Source organism: Amblyomma maculatum, chromosome 1, assembly GCF_055883805.1.
Source record: "Amblyomma maculatum isolate TAMU_Amacu chromosome 1, ASM5588380v1, whole genome shotgun sequence".
Lineage (NCBI taxonomy): Eukaryota > Metazoa > Arthropoda > Arachnida > Ixodida > Ixodidae > Amblyomma > Amblyomma maculatum.
The window spans coordinates 341,338,049-341,359,106 of record NC_139344.1 but is presented as its reverse complement, the minus strand read 5'-3'; the positions used below and the strand labels follow the sequence as shown (position 1 = coordinate 341,359,106).

Genomic DNA, 21,058 nt, shown 5'->3' with positions numbered 1-21,058 from the left:
CTGTACTGTTCTCTCCCATACACACCATATGGTAGAGTGGGGAATGTGCAGTGAGGGTGCGGTGGGATGACAAGTGATGGAATACTGATCACTCGCGTTCATTATCTAGCTGAAAACAATTTGTCTGGCGGCGTTGATTTGAAAGGCAAGAACATGTTATTAAAAAACGTAATTGTGGGTAAGCTTAATGTCAGCTTTTTAGACAAATTGCAGTTGCACGCTTCTAGCTTGTACTTATACATGGTACGGTGGCGTATTTTGTCACAGTACTCCTGACCAGCTTTGGGTGCTGCATAAACAAGCATTGTGTGTAGATTTGCAATTTAAGGTCACCTTTACAATATATTGGAGGCTCTATCTCTGAAAAAGTGGTGGAATTAAAAACCATTCTTCCGCTCCCTGTTAACACTTTTGAAATGGCTGCGAAAATTTCATTGTTCGATTATCCTCATAAGTGGGTGACGTTTTCTGGCTTCTAACAGAGTTACCCCTTATTGTTTAAAATCTTCCATAGTGCTAGCAGCAATGTCGATTCAGCCATGCTTGTTTCTTGCTCTGAGAAAATGAATTGCCACGGTTATCCTGTATCAAATAACATTCTACAAGATGCAGTAGTTTTGTCATTGCTTGTATCAATGGTGCATTTCCATGGAGTGGTACCAGACCACGTCCTAACGAATTGTCTTGTTCCTCTCTTGACTTGTCATACTAATAACTTGACAACTGTTGAAGCCACTTTGGTGCATTGCACTTCAGGCCTAATGCACACCAAGCAGGGCATCAGTGAAAACATACTTAGCTTGCAAGCACTAGTTCGGTAATGAAAATAAAAACTGCCCAGTTGAAAATTAGCTTTGTGCACTTGTGGTGGTATTATCCACTACAAAGCCGGCTATCACCTTGCTTTAAATTTTGCAGCATTTTGTGTGCTTTTCTGATGTTTGCACTCCGTTATTGTATTGCAGGCATTGACGATTTTAGTGAAATATGAACCCAAGCAGATGTCCACGTGGCTTCCTCACATCTTAACACCCGTCTGGAACTCACTCACTGAGAGTGCTGATATGTATCCTTTCTGGCTGTTTGTGCCACCATTTAGAGAACTTCAGTTTTGCAATCTGATTGTTTTGATCACTGATACCTAATCTGGAGCGGGTGCTTGCAGCCTTCTTTTTTTTTTTCCCTAACATAGTGCTGTAGATATGTGAGAACAGCTGTCAACGATTCTGAAGAGGCGAATGATCCTGTGGACTCTGATGGTTCGTATTCTGGCAATTGGTCTACTTCTGTTAGAGCTCTGCTTTTCTACTTCTTTTGTAAAATGTAAATTGGCTTGTGGGAAAGAAAAGGCACAGTATCTGTCACACTTCTGGGTGTACACCTGAACCGTGCAGCTGTCCCCCCCCCCCCCCCCCCCCCCCTTTTTTTCTTTCTTTTCTTTTTTTTTTTTTTTTTTTACGTGTACTGAGTGTGTGTAAGTGTATGTTAAGTAGGGAATGTCGTTATACACAGTAGCAAACCGACAGTTCTGTGCAGTCAAACGTCATTGTAGCTAGCGCGTAAAAAGTTAAGTTTAATGTAGCGAAAATTTTGAATATAGAATGCCGCCAAAAACATGCATGAAAGCAGGGCACTTTTGGTCAGCAAATGGACAGCAACAGAGGCGATGCTTACTAAATAAACGGGGACACCTTTTATGTGCATTTAGTTCCACTTCCAATTCTGGAGGACACACACACACACACACACAAAAAAAAAAAGTGCCAATTATATTGAGTCCTTTGTGGAACTGTGGCGGCGCACTGTGGCAGTGGGTAAAGGGCCAATTAGGGGGACTTCTCCACGTCACAACTGCTTAGGGTGTAAAAGGGTTTGCCAAAGCGAAAAGTGTCACCGCTTGCACCATGTTTACGAAAGCCAACAATCAGTGCAGGATGGTTACTGGCAACTTAAAACTACCCTCCAACCCTGCATGCCTCTCCACCTTGTGTGGCACTGTTAAGAGTGCACAATAAGAAAACTTGTAAAACTTAACGCTGATGCTTGCATATTGCAGCAAAGTCTACCATCTGCCATCCACCACGTGTCGCTGTGTAGTTCGATATATTCATTTTATTGCCAACCGCTTTTGACGTATAAAGTGAAAATCGCACACTTCTTAAAAATATTTAGAAAGAGTTTGGTATAGCCAGTGATTCATAATATATCGGCATTCGTTTATGTGGTCTGATTGTATCTGCATTTTTAACAAATTGCTAAAACATTCAAATGCGCATTCAATATGCTTGTTATTCAGTTTGTATTCGATTCGAAAAATTGATATTCGGAGTTTACCAAATGGTTGAAAATTATTGAGTACACTGATAGTTTTTTAATAATCCAACACTTCCGAATTTTCTGAAGTCTTCGGATACAGTGAACTCGTTAATTATGTTTTCAAGGAGTCAGAGCAAATGTTTGAATTATTGAATGTGACTGAAGGAACACCCCTGTCACATTTTGAGAAGGCTGCCGCATAATCCATGCGGTGAAGCCCGAGCTGCAGTGAAACTGCACGTGACCAGCGTGCAGTTTCAGCATAGTGGAAGTAGCATGTGGATGCCCGTCCATATGGGATATGTGTAGTTATTAGAATAGTGCGACACCATAAAAGAAAAAAGAAAATTGGAAAAGCACTCGTGTGCCGAACAGCGTCCAAAACTATGTTGACTGCCCGATGCGTGTGCCTAATCACAGCCGCGGAATGTGAAGTTTTAAGGTTTGTGGATGCCGCCGGAGATTGCTGGCTGTACAGAGTGCACCTCGATGTGTGATCCTTGTCCGAATTATCCAAAGCGGGCCCGCCCATGTCTGAATTCATAGTTGCCCATAGTTGCCCATGGCCCATCCATAGTTGCGACTTGCAGCCGTTGTGTGACCATGTTGGTTGAAAAGAGACAGTTGCATATGGTCACGTTGATCAAAAAGCAACAATCACAGGCCATTCGCGATGGTCAAAAAGCAACAATCACGGGCCATTCGCATGCTGCTTGAATTTCTAGCTTTGCGACTACTTTGGATCGCAAATGACTACCCAGTCAGGAACACAGCCAAAGTGTTTTACATCTGGCTCTGCAGCAACGTCATTCTACAGTTCAAACAATTTCCCCAGTTCCTTGAAGTTTAAATAAATGGGCTTTCACTGTATGGTATTTCATGTGTACTGCTGGCAGCATATAATTCTGTGGGTTCATGTGCACAGGAACAAATTTATTGTAGAAGTGCAACACTAACCAATCGTTAGGTATATGTCCCAGTGGATGACGCTTGCAAACTTTTGATATCTGTTGGCATTTCAGGCAGTCGGTTTGTCCAATGGTGCTGAAGCAAATTTTGATTGTACAACCGTGTTCTATAAACTTTTTCTGCTGACTGAATCGTAAAGCACTATTGCAAATTGTAGGGTTTCTTTCTGACTAGAGCCTGGCGTTCCTTGTTTATATTGCCTTCCTTGTCTCATTCCAGGGGAGGTGCTTGGTTTTGAAAACGTCGTTTTCATGATATTTGATTTTGTCAATGCCCTTGTGGAAACGCCGAGGTATCGAGGCCTCGTCAAGAAGGGGCTTTCTGACCTGATCTACTACATCGTGTTCTACATGCAGATCACAGAAGAGCAGGTATATAGCTGAAATCAGATTGATGTGTTTAACTGTGCATCATTAAAAACATTTATTGCCATCTATACCTTTTGGCCATTTGAAAAGGTTTTTAATCTCTTGATGAACATGGGAACTTTAAGACACTGCACATGTGGCTTGATTTCATGAAAGCAATATATAGTATATGTTGCAAAGAGCAGTGGCATCGTTTATTTGGTCTGTCTGCTAACTATCTAATTAGCCACTGCCTGCTGTCTGCTTACTTTGTATGCTTTGGCGTTTTTGTTTTTTGTTGTTGTTTACTTTTTAACTACTGGTGAATTGGATGCTGTAATGCATAGAAAACAACTTAGTTTGCCTACATTGAAGTCTTTTAAGGCTGAAAATATGGCCAGTGACCTATTTTGAAAACTATCTCGACTCTGGCAAAGATCTCTGTTGGATTTTGAAGCTTCGTACCAATATATTGACGACATATGGATGTGGTGAAATTGTTAATTTCAGCTCTTCGTCTGTTTGAACTGATGTTGTCAGCCCATCAACATGAAATGCATCGAAAAGGTCTTTTTAAATTCAAACCCTGTACTGTGTGAATAGATTTTAACTTGCCTTCATTTTCCTATTGGTGATAGTCAGCTGTATTAACCATCTGGTTAGCATTATATTTGTTGGTTGCCATCTAACACCGTGTCCTCTTGGTGACTGTGCTGTCTTTCGTGCAGGTTCGAACTTGGACTAGCAGTCCAGACAGATTTGTTGAAGATGAGGATGATGACACCTTCTCGTATTCTGTTAGGATATCAGCTCAAGACCTGCTGATGGTGAGATAACAGCTCATACTTTTGCCTTGCTCTTTAACCAGCCTTTCTAATTGTTATGCAGCGGAAAAAAGCAAATTTTAAAAATTGTGACCACAGGCTTAGAAAGCGTGCACACACATCAATAGCTGGCTGATGTTGTCAATGCAGGCCTTGTTTCAAGAGTATGAAGAGGAGAGTGCTCGGGGCTTGAGTGATGCAGTGACCAAGCACTTGCAAGAGAGCAGCATTGCACGTGCCAATGGCGACCCATACTGGTGCGTTTCAAAGAATCCTTTTAAAGCCTGCGACGTGCAGACTAGGAAGAAAAGAACTCCTCTGTTGCATGGATTTTACAGTTGCGAAACAGTGCTGTCTTGCTACAATGCTACATTGAAATTTGTTCGGAGGTCGTGGGTTCAGATCCCACTAGCAGAAGGTTGTTTTTTTTCTTTTTCTTCGAGTTCATATTTAATTGTGTTCCAACCACATAATAATTACGGCACTAATCTAAGTCAACAACAAGAATAGAAAAAAAAAAATAACCCCATGCTTTCTTTGGCCTCTCTGACTGTTAGCTTCTTTCATTTTTGTATCACAGCGTTTTTCAGGAGTGCTACTCTGCATGGTTTTTGATGTAAGCCGAGTGTATGCTATATTAAGTAAATGTTGGAAGCTTTTTTTTTTTTTTTCTAAGCAAAAGCATGACATCTGTTTGCCAACAAAAGAGATATATTGGCCAATAAATTTTCGTGTTTAAAATGGAATATTTTTTTTTCTTTATTGGCTTTGTGATCACAGGCATTCAGTAATTGTTATGTGGTATAACCTTGGAAATACGAAAACAAAACGAGCACCTTACCGTTGGTGATGATGTCTGCTTTTCATTTTTTATCCACCGTAAGAACCTGCATGTAATATGAGGTCCTTTTTTCCCGATTTTATCGTGTCAGATTTCCACTTCGTATTATATTTAGATCCGAACAAATTTCAGCCTAAATTTGCAGTTTTAGCCTCGTTAGTAATCAGCGCTATCAATATCAGGCTTCCAGCAAGAGGAGGCGCTATCTAGTGGTGGCATCAATAGACTGTTTTCGATGGTTTGGGTTTCCTCATGCCCATGGCATGACCACAGTGCTCGCTACGCACACACAGCCGGAAGGAGGTCATCGCACTTCGCACATTGTAGAGATGGAGAAAGCATCACTTGGCACATTGCGTGGGTCTCTCACGGGCCTCGCTAGCCATGCTGGCCACACCGTACAGCCGCTTCGCTAACGCTTGACCTACTCCTAAGGAGTGCGTCGGCCGTGCATTCGAGAAATACAAGGTACCGAAAATGTTTAGAGGTACTGAAGAACAGTTTTAAAGAAAGATATCTCTAGCAAGGGACTCTCAGTAGGCGATACTTTACCAGATGACAACAATCGCCGAAACCCCAAATCTGACAACTCTTCCCGGGCACACAGTCAGCGAGCCTTTGCGCGGTGCATGAAGGCCAGAAGCTCGTGCTCTGCCATTTTGCGTCTGAGCTGGAAGCGGCCTACGGGTTTTAGAAGAACCGGAGAACCATGTGGCCGGGGTGAATGTAATGGAAACAAATACTTCTGCTGATCTTTCCTCACTCCCATTATATACGGATGAAAACTTACTTTTCCATTTTTTGCTATCCCGAAATTACGCCTCATGTTATATGCGGGTCCATATTATATGCGAGTTTTTATGGTAATTAAAGCTTTGTTTTGAGTGAAACTAGCCTCTTTGTCATTGTTCATCGACTGTTGTAGGCCAGCTTGAATTATGTTTACAATGAACTGTTTAGGCTAGTGTCAGGATTGAAGCTGACAAGTTGTGGTTTGCCGGAGTAGTTTATCATGTAGTATGTGGAGACTTTCGAAACATACCCAAAATCCCGTACTTGTGTTTTTTTTTTTCCCCCATCCAGGTGGAAAATCCATGAGTCATGCATGCTGGCCTTGGGTGGCTGTCGAGAGTCCTTTGTGTCTGGTAACCAAGGTATCTTCGACATAAGGGGCTTCCTTGAGACAGTAGCCCTTGCAGACATGAGCACAACAGGTGAGGAATGGCTGTGAGGGCCTCGTGATGTGCCATTGCAGCTGGCAGCTTCCTTCTCTTGTTGCAGCTCTTTTTGGTGAAGGCTTGTTATTATGTTACTAGAGTATGAGAGCAAGAAGTTTGCTATGCAGTATGAAAGAGCACTGAACGAAAGTTAAGAGCCAGGGGCAAGTCCCCTTGTCGAAACGTTGGCTCGGCCTTCAAACTAAAGCTCCCTCGTAACCCTTATTCAGTGGTCTTTCATACAATACCAGCTGTTATACAGTTCAACCTGTGTTTAACCTGGATGTAAGAAACCTGCACATAGTGAATTCCTTGATGCTACAAAGTTTCTCGATTTCCCAGCATTGCCCTTTTTTAAACGTGTGTATTTGCGAGCCATGTAATGAAGCTGTTACAGTGGTTTGCCTTGATGTAACAAATTCGATATGTCCACTGTCTATTAGCTAGCGCTGCTCTACTAGTCATTTGGCCGAACCATACAAAAGTTTCATAAGGCAAAAGTTAATTTGAACCACTTGGGGAGGGTATGTCTGTGCCATACTGAGAAAACGCAGTTGAACAATGCGCAGGTAGCTGATTGTGATCAATTCCTTTCCATGACCACCGCAGCAGTCTCTGCAGCTTTTTCTTTTGGGGGCTTGGACTACACAAGGCCTACAGCCAGCTATCCAGGCCTACAGAGGCATGAAGCGCGCCCACGTGCAGAAAGGCTAGGCAACACCCTTATACTCCCGGAAAACTTTTCCTGTCTATGCAGGCAAGGCTAAGGGGTTGGAGCTTTCGTCACTGCGTGCACCGTGTAGTTCCGGCATATCTGGCCTCAGTTTACGGTTTTGTTTTCAGTTCAACTTTTACTTGATATTATTGCTTTCGAGCCGCCAATGACACAGCAACGTCTCTCTTTAGACTGCATAAAGCCTAAGTGAGCGTAAATTCGCAGTTAACATTACTTGCGTCGTACATTGCCGAAACAAGTGCATTGGAAAAGCGTACAGAAACCGGCTGGTAGACTCAGCAGAAGCAGCCGACATACTCTTCGGGAGATGTTCGACATGTGGCGCAGACATTCGTTTGTTTACTCAGAAGCAGCCGACATACTCTTCGGGAGATGCTCGAGATGTGGCGCAGATATTCCGTTTACTCGACATACTGTACTCATTTGAAAATGCACTACGCTAGCGTTGTACTGACGTGTTGTTATACAGTCGTGATGTAATAATAATGTGAATATTTCTGTAATGGTGTACAGAGTTGAGTTTTTCTGTTGTGGAAAGCCTGGATATGGAAATCGCAGTTTCATATAATTAGTGAATAGAATCTGCTGCTTGGTTTGATTTATGCTGTGTGTTTTCATTTCAAATACCAAGTGGACATCTGGAAGAAAAAATGCATACTCCGGGTCCCCAGAATTCGTGGCTGAAAATTGCAGCATTTTTATACAGCATTCGCTAACTTGATGTGCATGCTCTTGCACTTATTGCACTTGAGTTGGTGCTCCCTTCGTGTGGCCAGTCACCAGCACACAGCAAAAGCATGCATGGAATAGTGGTAGGCCTTGTTTGAAAGAAATTTGTTGATGGTCTCTGTGAGTCACTGTGGCTGTTGTGGGTTCGGGGACTGGAAAATGGAACTGCTGCATTCTGGTGGTACATTCATGGCAACTGCTTTCATCCTGCTCAATTTTTGTTGGAATGTTCACACACACACACAAACGCGCGCGCGCGCACACGCGCACACACACACACACACACACACACACACACACACACACACACACACACACACACACACACACACACACACACACACACACACTATAAAAACCCACATATAATCTGAGGGTATTTTCAAGGTAGTGAAAATGAGACAGAAAAGTTCATTCACTTAAAATGCAAACGAAGAAAAATCAAAAAAGGTATTTATTTGCACTACATTTCGTGGCTGCTCCACGAAGTGCACGCACTGCGTGTTTTTGTGTACATTGCCATCCTGCGCCAGGAGTTGAACAGTGCCATGCATGTTCATGCGCCAGTGCTGGTTCATTCCTCATCATGCGCTGGCACACTTGTTCAGAGAATTTCATACACTGTGTGGAGAAGAGCAGCTCACGTTTACCCCGGCAGTCGCGGAAGCCACATAGTCCTCTGGTTGTCGTAAACTGGTAAAGTAGAATCTCGATGATACGAATTGCAAGGGAGTAGGCAAAATATTCGTATCATCCCGAATTCGTATGATTCAAAACAAGTCAACATCCACATGGGAATGAATTGAAAATGAACCAAAGTTTATTATGGTGAACTACTTGCGGCTGAAAAAGTCCGTAATGCTTGTCTGCACTTTTTTGCTGTTGATGTCGCGGACAAGCTCCACCTGAAAGGCATAAAACCGTGCCGCGGTTTCGTCGCTCACGCTGCTGGCACTTACGGTGCGGCGCAGAACGTCCAAAGCGTGAAGAGTATCTGCCTTTGACGGTGGCTGATCACACTCGTCATCAGCGTCACCATCGCTGTCAGGCTCACTTTCACAATCATTCGCTTCATTGACCAAGTCTTCAATAGACCTCAGCCCACAGGTCGCGACATTGCCGTCCGCGGTAACGAAGTCCCGAACCGAAGCTTCAGTTTCCAGATTGTCCCAGCCATCAATCGTGAGGTCTTCGTCTGGCTCTTGACAATCTCCTGCCGAAGCCGCAGCAAGTCCGATTGCAAATCCGCACTTTCTAAAACAGTTCGAGATTGTGTCTGAAGTTACACTATCCCACGACATGGCTAGAAAGTGCAAAGCATCTAAGAGACTGATCCGCAAGTTTGCTTCTTTACGGTCAATTTTTGCCAGCAGACGCCTCACTAGAAGTCCTTTGAAATAATGTTTCACATTTCTAATTACCCCAGCGTCCAGTGGCTGAAGATGGCTGGTAGTGTTCGCCGGCAGGAACCTGACTTTCACGTTATTGAATGTCATTTCCTTTGGGTGGGCAGAGCACTGATCCACGAAAAGCAAACTTTTCCGGTTTCTTGACGCCATTTTCCGATCAAGGCTTGTCAAGAACTCGCGGAAAAAATCTCCAGTCATCCACGTCTTTCGGTTGCCTTTGTAAAAGACAGGCAAACGCTCCGCCGATCGGAAACACCTCGGTTTCTTCGACTTACCGATGACGGTAAACTGGAGTTTCTCTGATCCATCCGAGTTGCAGCAAAAGAGTACTGTTACTCTCTCCTTGCTTTTCTGGCCGCCCTGGCATGCCTGGCCTTTTACGCACAAACTTCTTTCTAGTTGAAGGTTGAAAAAGAGGCCCGCCTCGTCGGCATTAAATATGTCACGTGGCGCGTACTCCGAAATCAGCGCCGGCAGCGTGTTCAGCCACTCATCTACAGCTGACTGATCCACTTTCTTGCCTTCACCTGAGACGACCCGGCAGACAAGTCCGTGCCACTCCTTAAACCGGTGCAGCCATCCCCCAGACGTTTGGAAATTTTCAATTCCAAGCGAAAGCGCGACAGTGTCGGCTTTTTCACATAGCACCTTGCTGTCCACGTTGACGCCGGCCGCTGTCACTTCGCGGAACCAAGTCAGCAGAACCTCTTCCAGCTTGACATGGGTCGCTGTTTTAGCCTGCTTCACGTTCGCACCGAAGTGCTGCACATTCTTCAAGATGACATCTCGCTACCCAACAATGGTGCAGAGTGTTGACGGTGCCAACCCTAGCTCTTTTGCTAAGTCGACACTCTTCTTTTCGTCGACCCTCTTCAGCACTTAAAGCTTTTCCTTCAAAGAAAGGGCTTTACGCTTCCGCGACATTTCGGCAGCAGCGAACGCTTGCGTCTTTCTAACGTTTGGGCAGTTCACGTCACAGCGAACGACAGAAAGAAGCGGCGAACGGAGAACCGGAGAACTACTGTAGCGGCAGCCAGCGTCACAGTCCTCCTGGGAACAGCCGGCGAGACAACTTTTCGATAGACCAATGAGCTGCCAGCGAATGAATGACGTACACGACTGGGCACGTGCTTCGTCTTGGCCGTCCTTGTCTAGTGCTCGTCGGTTTGCTACGAAAGGGAGGGGGGAGTAGGGTGGCTAGTGGGGTGAGAGGCGTTGGAGAGGAGAGGCAGCGGCCGCGGTGGGTACCCTCTCCCCCTGTGAGCTCTTGCGCTGAGCTGCTCGGTGGCTTTGTGCGTTTGTACAACGTTCGTTCCTATCATTCGCGGCGGGGGAGGGGGGGGGGGGGGGGGGAGTTGGCGGCGGCCGCGTCGGTTATGTTACCCTCTTGAGGCCAGCCGCGCCGGCCCGCTCGCATGCACGACTGGTTTGCACGTTCGTATCAACCGCGGCAGGTTCAGAAACTCTTCGTATCACCCCGTATCTTAACGTATTCTATACAATGTAGTCCGTTCAAAGCATTCTTAAAATTCGTATCATCCCGAAATTCGTACCAGCCGTAATCGTATCATCGAGATTCTACTAGGTCGTTTCCCGAGCAGACTTGAGATGGCAGCGCATTAGCTGCCTTTCGCATCTAGTGCCGCACGTTGGTGTATGCCGTGTGCGTCTCGGAAGCGTTTTCGGATTAAATGTTTTTGTGATCTCATCCGGTACGTGTATCGTGTGCATATAGCCCCCCTTGCTAGAGACATCTTCCTGTAAAAGCTCTTGTTCGGTGCATCTAAGCGCATTTGTTATCCCGCATTTCTCGAACGCGCGACCCCCGGAATGGTAGTGAAGCATCCGCATTTAGGCTACAGGTCATGGCCAGCGTGGCTGGAGAGATCTGTGCAAATTGCCGAGTGCTGTTTTCGCCATTCCCACTTAATGTGAGGTGCGATCGACCTGCACCACGGTCATGCCATGGGCGTGAAGGACTTGGGGTCAGTGTGGGGATCTGCATATGACACGAAGCAGAATTCTGACATGATAAAATCAGGGGGAAAAAAACCTTATATGATATGCGGGTTTTTATGGTATAGTGAAATTGACTGTATATACCGTTGTCCCTGTTTTGCTGTTTCCAGCTAGCCTTACTTATAGTACTCGTAAAGCTGGTTGCCCCAATATAAATAACGTAGTGTTGAAATAGTACCTTGCAAATTTTTTTTTCTTTTTTTCTGCAGACTTGCCATTCCTAATTGGTCGCTGTCTTTGGGTGGCGAGCAGATTTGTTGCCTTCCTGACACCAGAAGTGACACAAAGGTTTGCAACTTTCCTGTCAAGCTTCCCAATTTTCTTTTCCTCTCTTTTCCTTCGCTCTGGGATTTTTATCCATCTCTGCTGTCTAATTGTTTATGACGAGTTGCACACACAAGAAAGACAGGCACAGGAAGAGAACAAAAGAGATGAAAAGAGCGCAAACTGATAGTTTGCGCTCTTTGCATCTTCTTTGTTCTCTTCCTGTGTCTGTCTTTTTTGTGTACGCAACTCTTCATTAACAACAAGCCATGCACCAACTAGCCCAACAAGAAGTTCTAAACTCTGTTGGCTAAGCTGGCCTTTTCAGCTAGTTGGTGTGAGGTAGCAGATATACAGCGCGGGAGAGACGGAGCAGAGTGAGTGATGCAAACGAGCAGTCATCCATATGTCTTTTTTACTGTGTCCTGCCTCTCCTGCGCTGTATCCTGTCATCTATATCAGGTTTTATTTTTTTCCACCTTGGGATTTATCAGTTTTCTCATTGCCCCTATGTAAAAATAAACCATATACTATAACGATCTATTAGCGGCGGTATATCAGATGCAATGATAGCTTTATTGCCGCCCGATAGATATTTACAACGAAAATTTGCGTGAGGTTTTGATAAAGAATAAAATACTAGAAGAGGATGGCATGAAAATTGACATATGTGGCAAGAACGGACGAGTGCTATCATCATCGCAATCGTTGCCTGTCGCTGCGCAGAGAATGGGTATCGTCATCGCTAATTGTGCGTATGTGGAAGATGGCGCCGACCACGACAACGGCACGATGGCTCTTGAGATTAAACAGCAGATTCACCGGGATTAACACTCTATGGTTCTTACGATCATCAAGGCTGGGGATGTCCTGCAGGTCATGCAATTGGTAATCGGTTTTTGTGCAGACAAAAAGGACTGTCGCCAGCGTACGCGGTACTGAAAGTGATGCTCAAAGCTTAAGCTTCAGCTGCTGCTCATGCGAGTGCGCATTTCTGACTTTTTTAAGTATGTTTAAGTTATTTTATGGCTATTGATATGTCCTTTAATTAATGCTTAACTCGAAGAGGATTGTGAAAATACTTTGATATATCGGTAATTTGATGCATAAAAGAAGTGTTCCAACAGATGAGCATCTCTGCAACCCAGAAGGAGGAGTATGGTGCACACGAGCTAGCGGCATGCTTACTGCAGCAGCTGCTGTCCGGCGGCGTAATTAGTAGTAGCACATCGTGGATGCGGTCACCTGCGAGATGTACACACGTGGTCTTGTGTGCTTAGCGCCTTCTCGCAACAGGCGTCGAAAAGGGGTGTGCTGGGCACACCTTCACATGCCACTGCGGAAGCGCGCGCGCGAGCGCGTCCAGTACTAGTTGTGAGAACAGATCACCTTTCAAGCGTGGAGGTCGCGCTGCTTGCATCTCGCATGCCTCGTGGCCCTAGTGCTGTTTTCTTTGAGGCCTGCATCAAAGTTGCAGTGGTAAGGGCTTTCGGAAATCTCACCACCTATCACAAGCGGTATAATTCTCCTACTGGTATACTATAAACACAATAAAGGTAGGGTGCAACTGAATTTTGCCTTGCCTTCAGCAGCGAAGCAGGCCATGCAAGAGCCTTTTGGTCAGCCAGGCTGGCCTCTCTGCGTGGAATCTGCTTCCTCGCATCACAGCATTGTCGTGTTGAAAGCAAGAATGCCAGATCAATGGCCACTTCCTGACCGACTCGACGTGCACCTCATCACTCTGGTTTACAGTGTCAGCGCTGCTCAAGGTCACGCGCGAAAAGTTACCATGGGAGCACTGTTAGAGAAGCGGCCATCACAGAGACCCGGCGTGCATTTCGATATACTACTGAATCTTTTGTCAACGGGAGCTCAATTAAAGCGAACGACACTGCTGTACTTGTGTATGGAATTCTTAAGGGAATTTTCTGAGAGTTTGATATAAGCAACGATCCTCTATCCTGTTTCGGTTATCCTGTTTCGGTATATCCGAGAGCGACTGTAATCAACATTTTAACTAGTACCTTATTTATGGAGTTCGTGCCCACTCTGTGAATGCAACAAGGATGTGGCACTATCGCTCGCAAACCACGGCCGTGTCCTTGCTGTAGGGAGGCTGCCAGATGCGGTTACTCAGTGTGGTATTCATTGCAACTGCAAGCAATGCAGTTGCCTGGCTAGCCACAAAGCTCCAAAGGGTGATGAGTGCAGCATACAGAATAGCTTTTAACCTACTGGCGGGGCCACGGTGTGCAGGTGCTTGCCCACACCAACAATGATAGATGTGTGTGGCGCCATCTTCATCTTCCACATCTAAGGCGCCAGCTCGAAATTTTGCTAAGTGCCATCGGAGAGCAGTTCGCGCAGCTCGCAAATCACTCCACAACCAGAACGCATGACCCCGCTGGCGCACAAGAGTGCGCGTGATCCTTGCACTCACGCACATGTTCTAAGGCAATGAAGGCAAATATGAGGTGGGGTCACACAGTAGACGACATGGGCCTCTAGTCCATGTGCTTCCATACCACCACACAGGACTCCTGTTATTGATCCAGTTTGTGTGATGGCATTTTTCAGTGCAAAATAGTGCTAAACGGAAGGCATGAACTTTGTATAATTTCGCAGTGAGTGCATTGAAAATTTCTGTGCTTCGCTCATACGGGAACACTATAACTAAGTTTCTGCTTTTGTGAATTCTGATGGTTAACTGTGCACTTTGAAACTACAGTGAATCCATCATTTCTTGGTGTATTCAGTAATTTTTTAATATCACTTTTCGAATACAGACGTGTTTGAAATTTTGATTATTTGTACACCTCTAATTTTTATGCATGCTCTTACCATTGTTTGCCGTTGTAGTCCTATACTATCCTTCCCTCCCACCTCCCTCCTAATGTAATGCCTTCAGGCTCCTTAAGAAACTGACTGTAGTAAACCAAATTAAACGTAACTTTTGCTGATGAATGTAGTTTTTGCTTTCTTTAGGTTTCTCCAGTCAACCGTTGAGTGTTTGCAGCAGACACAGTCAGCCACGCTGAGGGTGTCCGCAGTTCGGGCCATGTGGGGGTGAGTTGTTTCACGGTGCTTTTAACGTTGTGCGAATATTTGAATGCTTCCAGAATGGAAGCAAATAATGTGGCATTCAATTTGGTCTTTGAAGCAAACAGCAATATTTCGTGAACCTTGAGTATTTTCGAAATATATTGAAGTTTCTGGATCCAAGAAAACAAATTGCTAGAAGAAGCACACAATGCTAAGTGGTCTTCATACACTCTCACACTTCCACCCGATCACACCTCTCTGGATGCCGGTGCCTGTCCACATGCTCAGCCTACGATGGTCACATGGTTAGATGTTGCTGACAAGAGTATGTGATGGAGCAAAGCCCAGATCTAAAAGTGCGTGTGCTGTGATAGGTACTCTACTCATCTGCTGCACAGAGTGCCACAAAGACTGTGAAAAAAAAAATGAGTGCAGAAGTGCTAACTTTTCCTAGTTATGTGCTTTGTCTGCATTGGCATTTGTAGTTGCAGTATAGCTGGAAACCAGTTTTGAAGTGAATGTTGCCCTATTGCCAACATCCTTTGACGGTTTAGACTAGATGAGAGGCGAAACATGTTTTAGGTGCCGTGCCGAGAAAGCCAGTACCGGTAGTAAAGCACCTTTGAAACAAGTGCACAGTGTTCACTTCGGAGAGCATCGCTGTTTTCTTGCGCTTGTGATCTTGGCATAGGGCATGTTTCTTTCCCACGATTATGTGTGACCTTTTTGCTGATTTAGTAGTGCTCACCTGAGAAAAATACCACTTAATCCTGCTCTCTGAGGATAGGTGCATCCTACGCAACTGTATATATGGTGATGCAAGAGGGCTCTGGAAACTTACTTTTGTGCCATCTATCTAGGTTCTGTCAACACCTCAACAACCAGAACCAGGCCAGTCAGCTGGCGCCTTTCCTGGCTCCTTTCACAGAAGGGCTCATATCGCTTTCGACGCAGTTCTCCTCTGATGTACTGGCCTTGGCCATGGAAGCTCTCTCCATTGTCATTGCAGTAAGCTCCATCTCTCTCTTTCTCTCTCTCTCTCGCTTTATTTTGCTCTCAATTGCTCATTCAGTCTCCTTTTCTTTCTTTTGAACTCTGTGTCGCACATCAAGGAACCTGGTTGCCTGTGGCAGTGGCTGAGATTTTGTCTTTTCACACAGGTTGACTCACAGTTCACTCAGACTGTCGAGAACAGGGTGTCACCACTTGCCATTGCCGTGTTCCTGAAGTACAACAGTGGTACGTTTGAGAAGGTGGTTGGTGCCTTTGCTGAACTTGTATACTGGGTTATCAGATTTTTGTTGTGTGCTCTTGCTTTGGAATGATGCGAAAAATATTAATTAATGATGCGGATCATCACATCAATGTTTATTGCACTTAGTCATTTATTGTCTTCTGTCGTGGTGTTTGCTTTGGCTTTAGTTTCAAATAGCGGGGTGGCTGTGACAAAAGTTCATTGTAGGATCTCTTTTTTTTCTGCTGTTCTGGTTGTTGCAGCAGGCGTAAGATCTCGTTAAAAGTGAGTTCAGCTGCATCTTACATTTTTTTGTTGATTTTCACCTCCTTTATTCACACTTGCAAATATTTGAATGAAATTTCAGTCCCATTGCCATCAACTGTATTACAAAGCCTGCCTTTATTTCAAGCTCCACATAATTGATCTAATTTTCAGTCTTTAAATTTGAGTCCGTGGGGGTTGAGCGTATATAATTTACTGTGATAAGAATGTTGCCAAGGTGGATTTTCTGTTTTGTGACACCAGTGTTCTTGCCCCAGACCCTATCCTGGTGTCAATATGCCAGGACATCTTCAAGGAACTCTGCCAGAATTCTCTCTGCTGTAGTGCCCTGCAGCAGCGGCTGCTGCCCACAATAGTCTCCATCCTACAAGCACCACTGGACAGGATACCATTTGGTCTTCAAGCAGTAAGTTGAGCAGGTGGTTTGCCATGCGTACACCCATGCACCGTGATGCTCACATGAGGAAGCCTGTCATTAGGGATATGACACCTAGTTGTTTGATGTTGTGCACCGAAGTTGTTTTGCAAAGTGTCTGACAGAGGCAGCCAGGCTGTTACAGTTCCTATTGTGCATCAGTCCACCCCTAGTAGTAAGACAAACCTGCAGCTGCTTTTCTAAAGTTATTCTTGAAAAATGAATTAAGGTTTCATTCATTCGTAAACAATGGCTCTTGATCCGTTTTTCTTGCTCATTTAGGTTTCCTTGGATGTGCTCCAGACAATCGTCAGGAGCAGTACGCCGCCGCTCGCAGAGCCACTGATGACACAAGCATTCCCTGTTGTTGTGCAGTGTGTCATGAACACAGATGACAACGCGACCTTGCAGGTACAGGTCGCCTGCCCGTTCTCACACTGACAGTTTTTGGCATGCACCTTTGCTGCTGATCGAAGTGTCTAACCACTAGCCACAGGACAGAGCTTATGTTTATCAAGTTACACTCTTACTAATGGGGTTTCATTAACCTGTATAGAACAGTAGTACCGCTTCAGTACAATCACTCGGACCCGCAAAAGTTTTACTTGCAGTTCGGCGAAATCGACGCACAAGGGCTGACCATGCTACATGTCGGGGGAGAACACTTCGTTTTGGGCGCATTTCACAGCTGACTTTTCTTTGCCTTTAGGCACCACAAGGGAGCATGGAAGGGATGGTCTTGCTAGATTTGTTGCCGTCTTGTTGAATTTTGCCAGTTCTTTGCCTCATCATTAATTAACCACTGATGTCACTTCTCCTGTAAGGAGGTATCCACCTTCACAAGGAGATAGCCACAGAGTTCAGTAAACTCTCTTTTCCTTGTGAGCAATAAGTCAGACTAGGATATTAGACTTGTTTCGCTGTGATAATATACTTTCAGTTACTGTAGCAATTGTTGTTTATACCAGATAATTTTGAACAAGGTAATGCAGTTAAACCTCTATGTAAAGAACCTCCATGTAGCGAGTTTATCGATATTACTAAGTTTTTCCATTTTCCAACGATGCCTCCCATTGAAATGGGTGTTTTTGAAAACTCCACGTAATGAACATGCCGCGCTGCTTTACCTTGATATAGCGAAATCGCGGCTCTGACTATACTATCTCTTATACTATCTTATCTTATTATACTATCTCTTAGCTAGTGCTGAACGACTGGAAATTTGGCAGAACTGCACAACACATTGAGAGACATGGACACATTATTCTTTTTGTTTTCTTTTTTTTAGAAAGGGAAATCAGGGACACGTTAGACAATTTCGATGGTTGTTGTTTCAGTTTTGATTCTGTTTACGCAATGGTAGGAAAAGTTTGATTCCTATCAGTGGTTCTTTTTACACTGCTTTAATACAAGACCAACCAATTTTGAAGCAGTTCTGTTTAATCAGTTTTCATTTATGGAGATTATACTGGCTGTATAATGGTGTATAATAGTGAGGTTCATCTGTTTCCTCTGGCTACCCACTGGTTCACTAGTGTGCATGAGCTTTCCCCTGACCTGCTGGTTGGCATATCTGGGATGAAATGTTTGGGGAGATGGATGAAAATGCATTAACTGTGGTTTTTCTCTTTGATTACACTGCTCTTGCTACACTCGAAATGAAATCATTGCCATCGTTCAACAGGGACAATGAAAGTCACAGCACTCATTTCGCGTTTCTTTTTCAGAATGGTGGAGAATGCATTCGAGCGTATGTGTCAGTTGCATATGACCAGGTGGCAGCCTGGCGAGATGAACAAGGCCAGACTGGGTTGTACTATGTGGTAAAGGTAAAAGGAACTTCGTCGTTTCTTTCCCCTAGGGCTAAATCTTTGCCTCGTTTTCAACTAGTGTTTCTAAGTAGTGTAAAGGAACGGGAAAAAAAAGTTGTTTTCCCTTTCTTTCCAAAAGGGCAACTTCAAAATGTTCTACAGTGTGAGCTTAGATGAGAAACCTTGCGTGACATATTATTCAAGTGCACGAGTACTAGCTAAGTAGCATATGTATTCGAAATCAGCATCCAAACAGTCGCTGAACCTTTCATAATTGTGGCACCATTCTGTGCCAGTGTGATCCGTTGCGCTAAGCTGTGCCTAAGCGGCAGCTATCATTTATTCTATAATATAATTGACCATCGCAAATATACAACAGCAAATTTAGCCAAGTATTATCATTGGTTGAGCAACACTGAATGCTCGCTACAAAAGAACGCTGCTGCATCCCCATAAACGCATTTTGGTTCAGTAGTGGTGTGTTATTGCCTGGGTTTCACGAAAGGCTCGGGGCACGAGCCTTATTTGATTCCGCTACTCTTTGTAGTAGCTCTCATTTGTCTATTTTTCTTTCATGAACACGACCAAAAATCTTTAGAACCATTGCACTCCTAAATGATTCGGGCCAATAGGGTACAGAATCAATTTTTATGCATTTTTTGAACCAAAGAAAGTCTATATTTCAACCACAGTCAGTTCGGAACTTCGGACAGTTTGAACTCTGAATGCGGTCCCGACCGATGCCGATGCAAGTCTATGGCGTCGGATGCTCATTAATTCGGACATGGGCTGGCTCGCTATGGTTATTTTGGACGGGGATCACGTGGAGGTACGGCATGTGCCGCCAGTGATTGCCGAAAGGCCTCCCTGAACCTAAATTGTATTTATCAGTTGTGCCCGCGCACATTGTGGGCACTGTTGCAGGTATGGTGACGATTGGAAGTTTGTAGTTCCCGAAAAAATTGTCAGTCTAATAGCTTTGAATTCGATCTTACTTTATGGCATCCTGCGGCTGCGATTGGCTGTGCGCCTCTGACACTGCTTGGGGTCTAACTGTTCTTTTATTTTTGTTTTGGGATGGCGGCACACTGTTCTAATGCACACACATATGTCCCTCGCGTGCATCCACATTCTACTTCCAGCTGGTCCTTCGCTGCGGTGCACTACCGTCCTCTTCAAAATGTGATGGGACTGTTTTGTGCTCAGGCATCAGTACTGCCGAGCCATACTGCAAAAGGGGTAGTGACTTTTATGATTTTGGAGCAATCCTTCAATCTTCCCGGCAGTGTGGGAAAATCGAAGCACTTGATGAAGCCGAGAAAAGCTTGTTTTCACTGAGGTTTCATCTCAAATGACAGCTGTCATGCAGGTGTTTATCAGATGAAATTACTGTAGTGAAAACTCTTGTCACCGATTTTTTTTCAAGCCCATTCAGTACTTCGAATTTGACTTAATTTAAACATATTTTGTACTACATTGGAGGCCAAATTAACTAGAGCTTATTGTAGCTGTAAATAGTAGCATTTAATGTTGTCATCCTATTCCAAAGTGCTCCGAAAAAGCACATAAATTACTCCAAACAGGCCCCGAAATCGGACTTTCGCTACTGCAAAGCTGCTCCAAAATAAGACTTTTGCTGCTTCCGTGCCTGCTCCAAAACTAGAGCCTGCTTCCACCCCTGAAATGGGTCCTGCAATTGGCGGTGACCTAATGTCATGATGCTCTTCCATCTGCCGTGTCCACTAGCTGGTGTACATGACCAGATGCTCATGACCAGCTGCACGCAGGTATCAGTGAGGCAGTCTACGCGCAGTTTTATAACAGGTCGGCACCATTGTAGTTGGAATGCCTTCAATGGAGAATATTTTCCGCTTCGTTCATGAGTTGTACCTGACAATAGGGAGAGTGTGTTGCAAATTGTGTTAGCAATGTTGCCATGGAGATTCAAAACTGAGAGGGATGGCTAAACAGAAGTACCCACCATCAATGCTATTTCTAATGAGCATGCTGTGACCTTTGTGATGTGATCATGGAGTAAATGCAACAGCAAGAAACCTGTCATCAAAGAGGACTCTTTGCTTGCAGGTTGCCCAGCATCTGTTGGACCCCAAGACTCCAGAGTCGGCAGCTATCTTTGTGGGTCGTCTTGTCTCGGTGCTCACTTCGAAAGCGGGGGCGTCCCTGGGAGAAGGCACTGAACTGCTACTTCGAGCTGTACTCAGCAAACTGCAGCAGAGCGAGACCCTCACTGTCATTCAGGTGGTTCCAGTGTCATCCATAAGAGGGCAGGGGGAAGGGGGGGGGGGGGGATGCTGTTTGTGTTAACGCAAGCTGGCTGTTTTTGCCCCTGATAGTGCCAACGATGGGTAAACCACCATCAGTAGAAGCACAGATGGTCGTAAGTGTAGCCATCTGTGCTAAAATTTGCAGCATGTCTTGTTTTTATATGCATTTTATTTTTGGACGAAACACCAGCGGGAAGCATTGTTGGGCAGGTAAGGGCAGAGTGGTACCGGACCAGTTGCTCACAGTCATGACTTGCAGTGATGTCGCTCAAAATCGATCTGTGGAGCTGTGTGCCCAACACTAGCTTTTTTTTT

At 44.8% G+C, this 21,058-nt stretch overlaps 1 protein-coding gene across 1 annotated transcript in view; it reads left to right on the top strand.

Moving 5' to 3' along the window:
- Ipo9 (Importin 9) overlaps window positions 1-21,058 on the top strand; it is a 41,758-nt gene that overhangs the window by 5,341 nt on the left and 15,359 nt on the right. Inside the window, exons 7-20 of the mRNA XM_084588958.1 lie at window positions 966-1,066; window positions 1,201-1,259; window positions 3,505-3,656; window positions 4,361-4,459; window positions 4,607-4,713; window positions 6,381-6,511; window positions 11,617-11,695; window positions 14,657-14,737; window positions 15,574-15,721; window positions 15,874-15,952; window positions 16,490-16,638; window positions 16,930-17,058; window positions 18,375-18,476; window positions 20,544-20,717. Coding sequence (XP_084445084.1) covers window positions 966-1,066; window positions 1,201-1,259; window positions 3,505-3,656; window positions 4,361-4,459; window positions 4,607-4,713; window positions 6,381-6,511; window positions 11,617-11,695; window positions 14,657-14,737; window positions 15,574-15,721; window positions 15,874-15,952; window positions 16,490-16,638; window positions 16,930-17,058; window positions 18,375-18,476; window positions 20,544-20,717 — 1,590 coding nt within the window. The remainder of the gene's footprint in view (window positions 1-965; window positions 1,067-1,200; window positions 1,260-3,504; window positions 3,657-4,360; window positions 4,460-4,606; window positions 4,714-6,380; window positions 6,512-11,616; window positions 11,696-14,656; window positions 14,738-15,573; window positions 15,722-15,873; window positions 15,953-16,489; window positions 16,639-16,929; window positions 17,059-18,374; window positions 18,477-20,543; window positions 20,718-21,058) is intronic.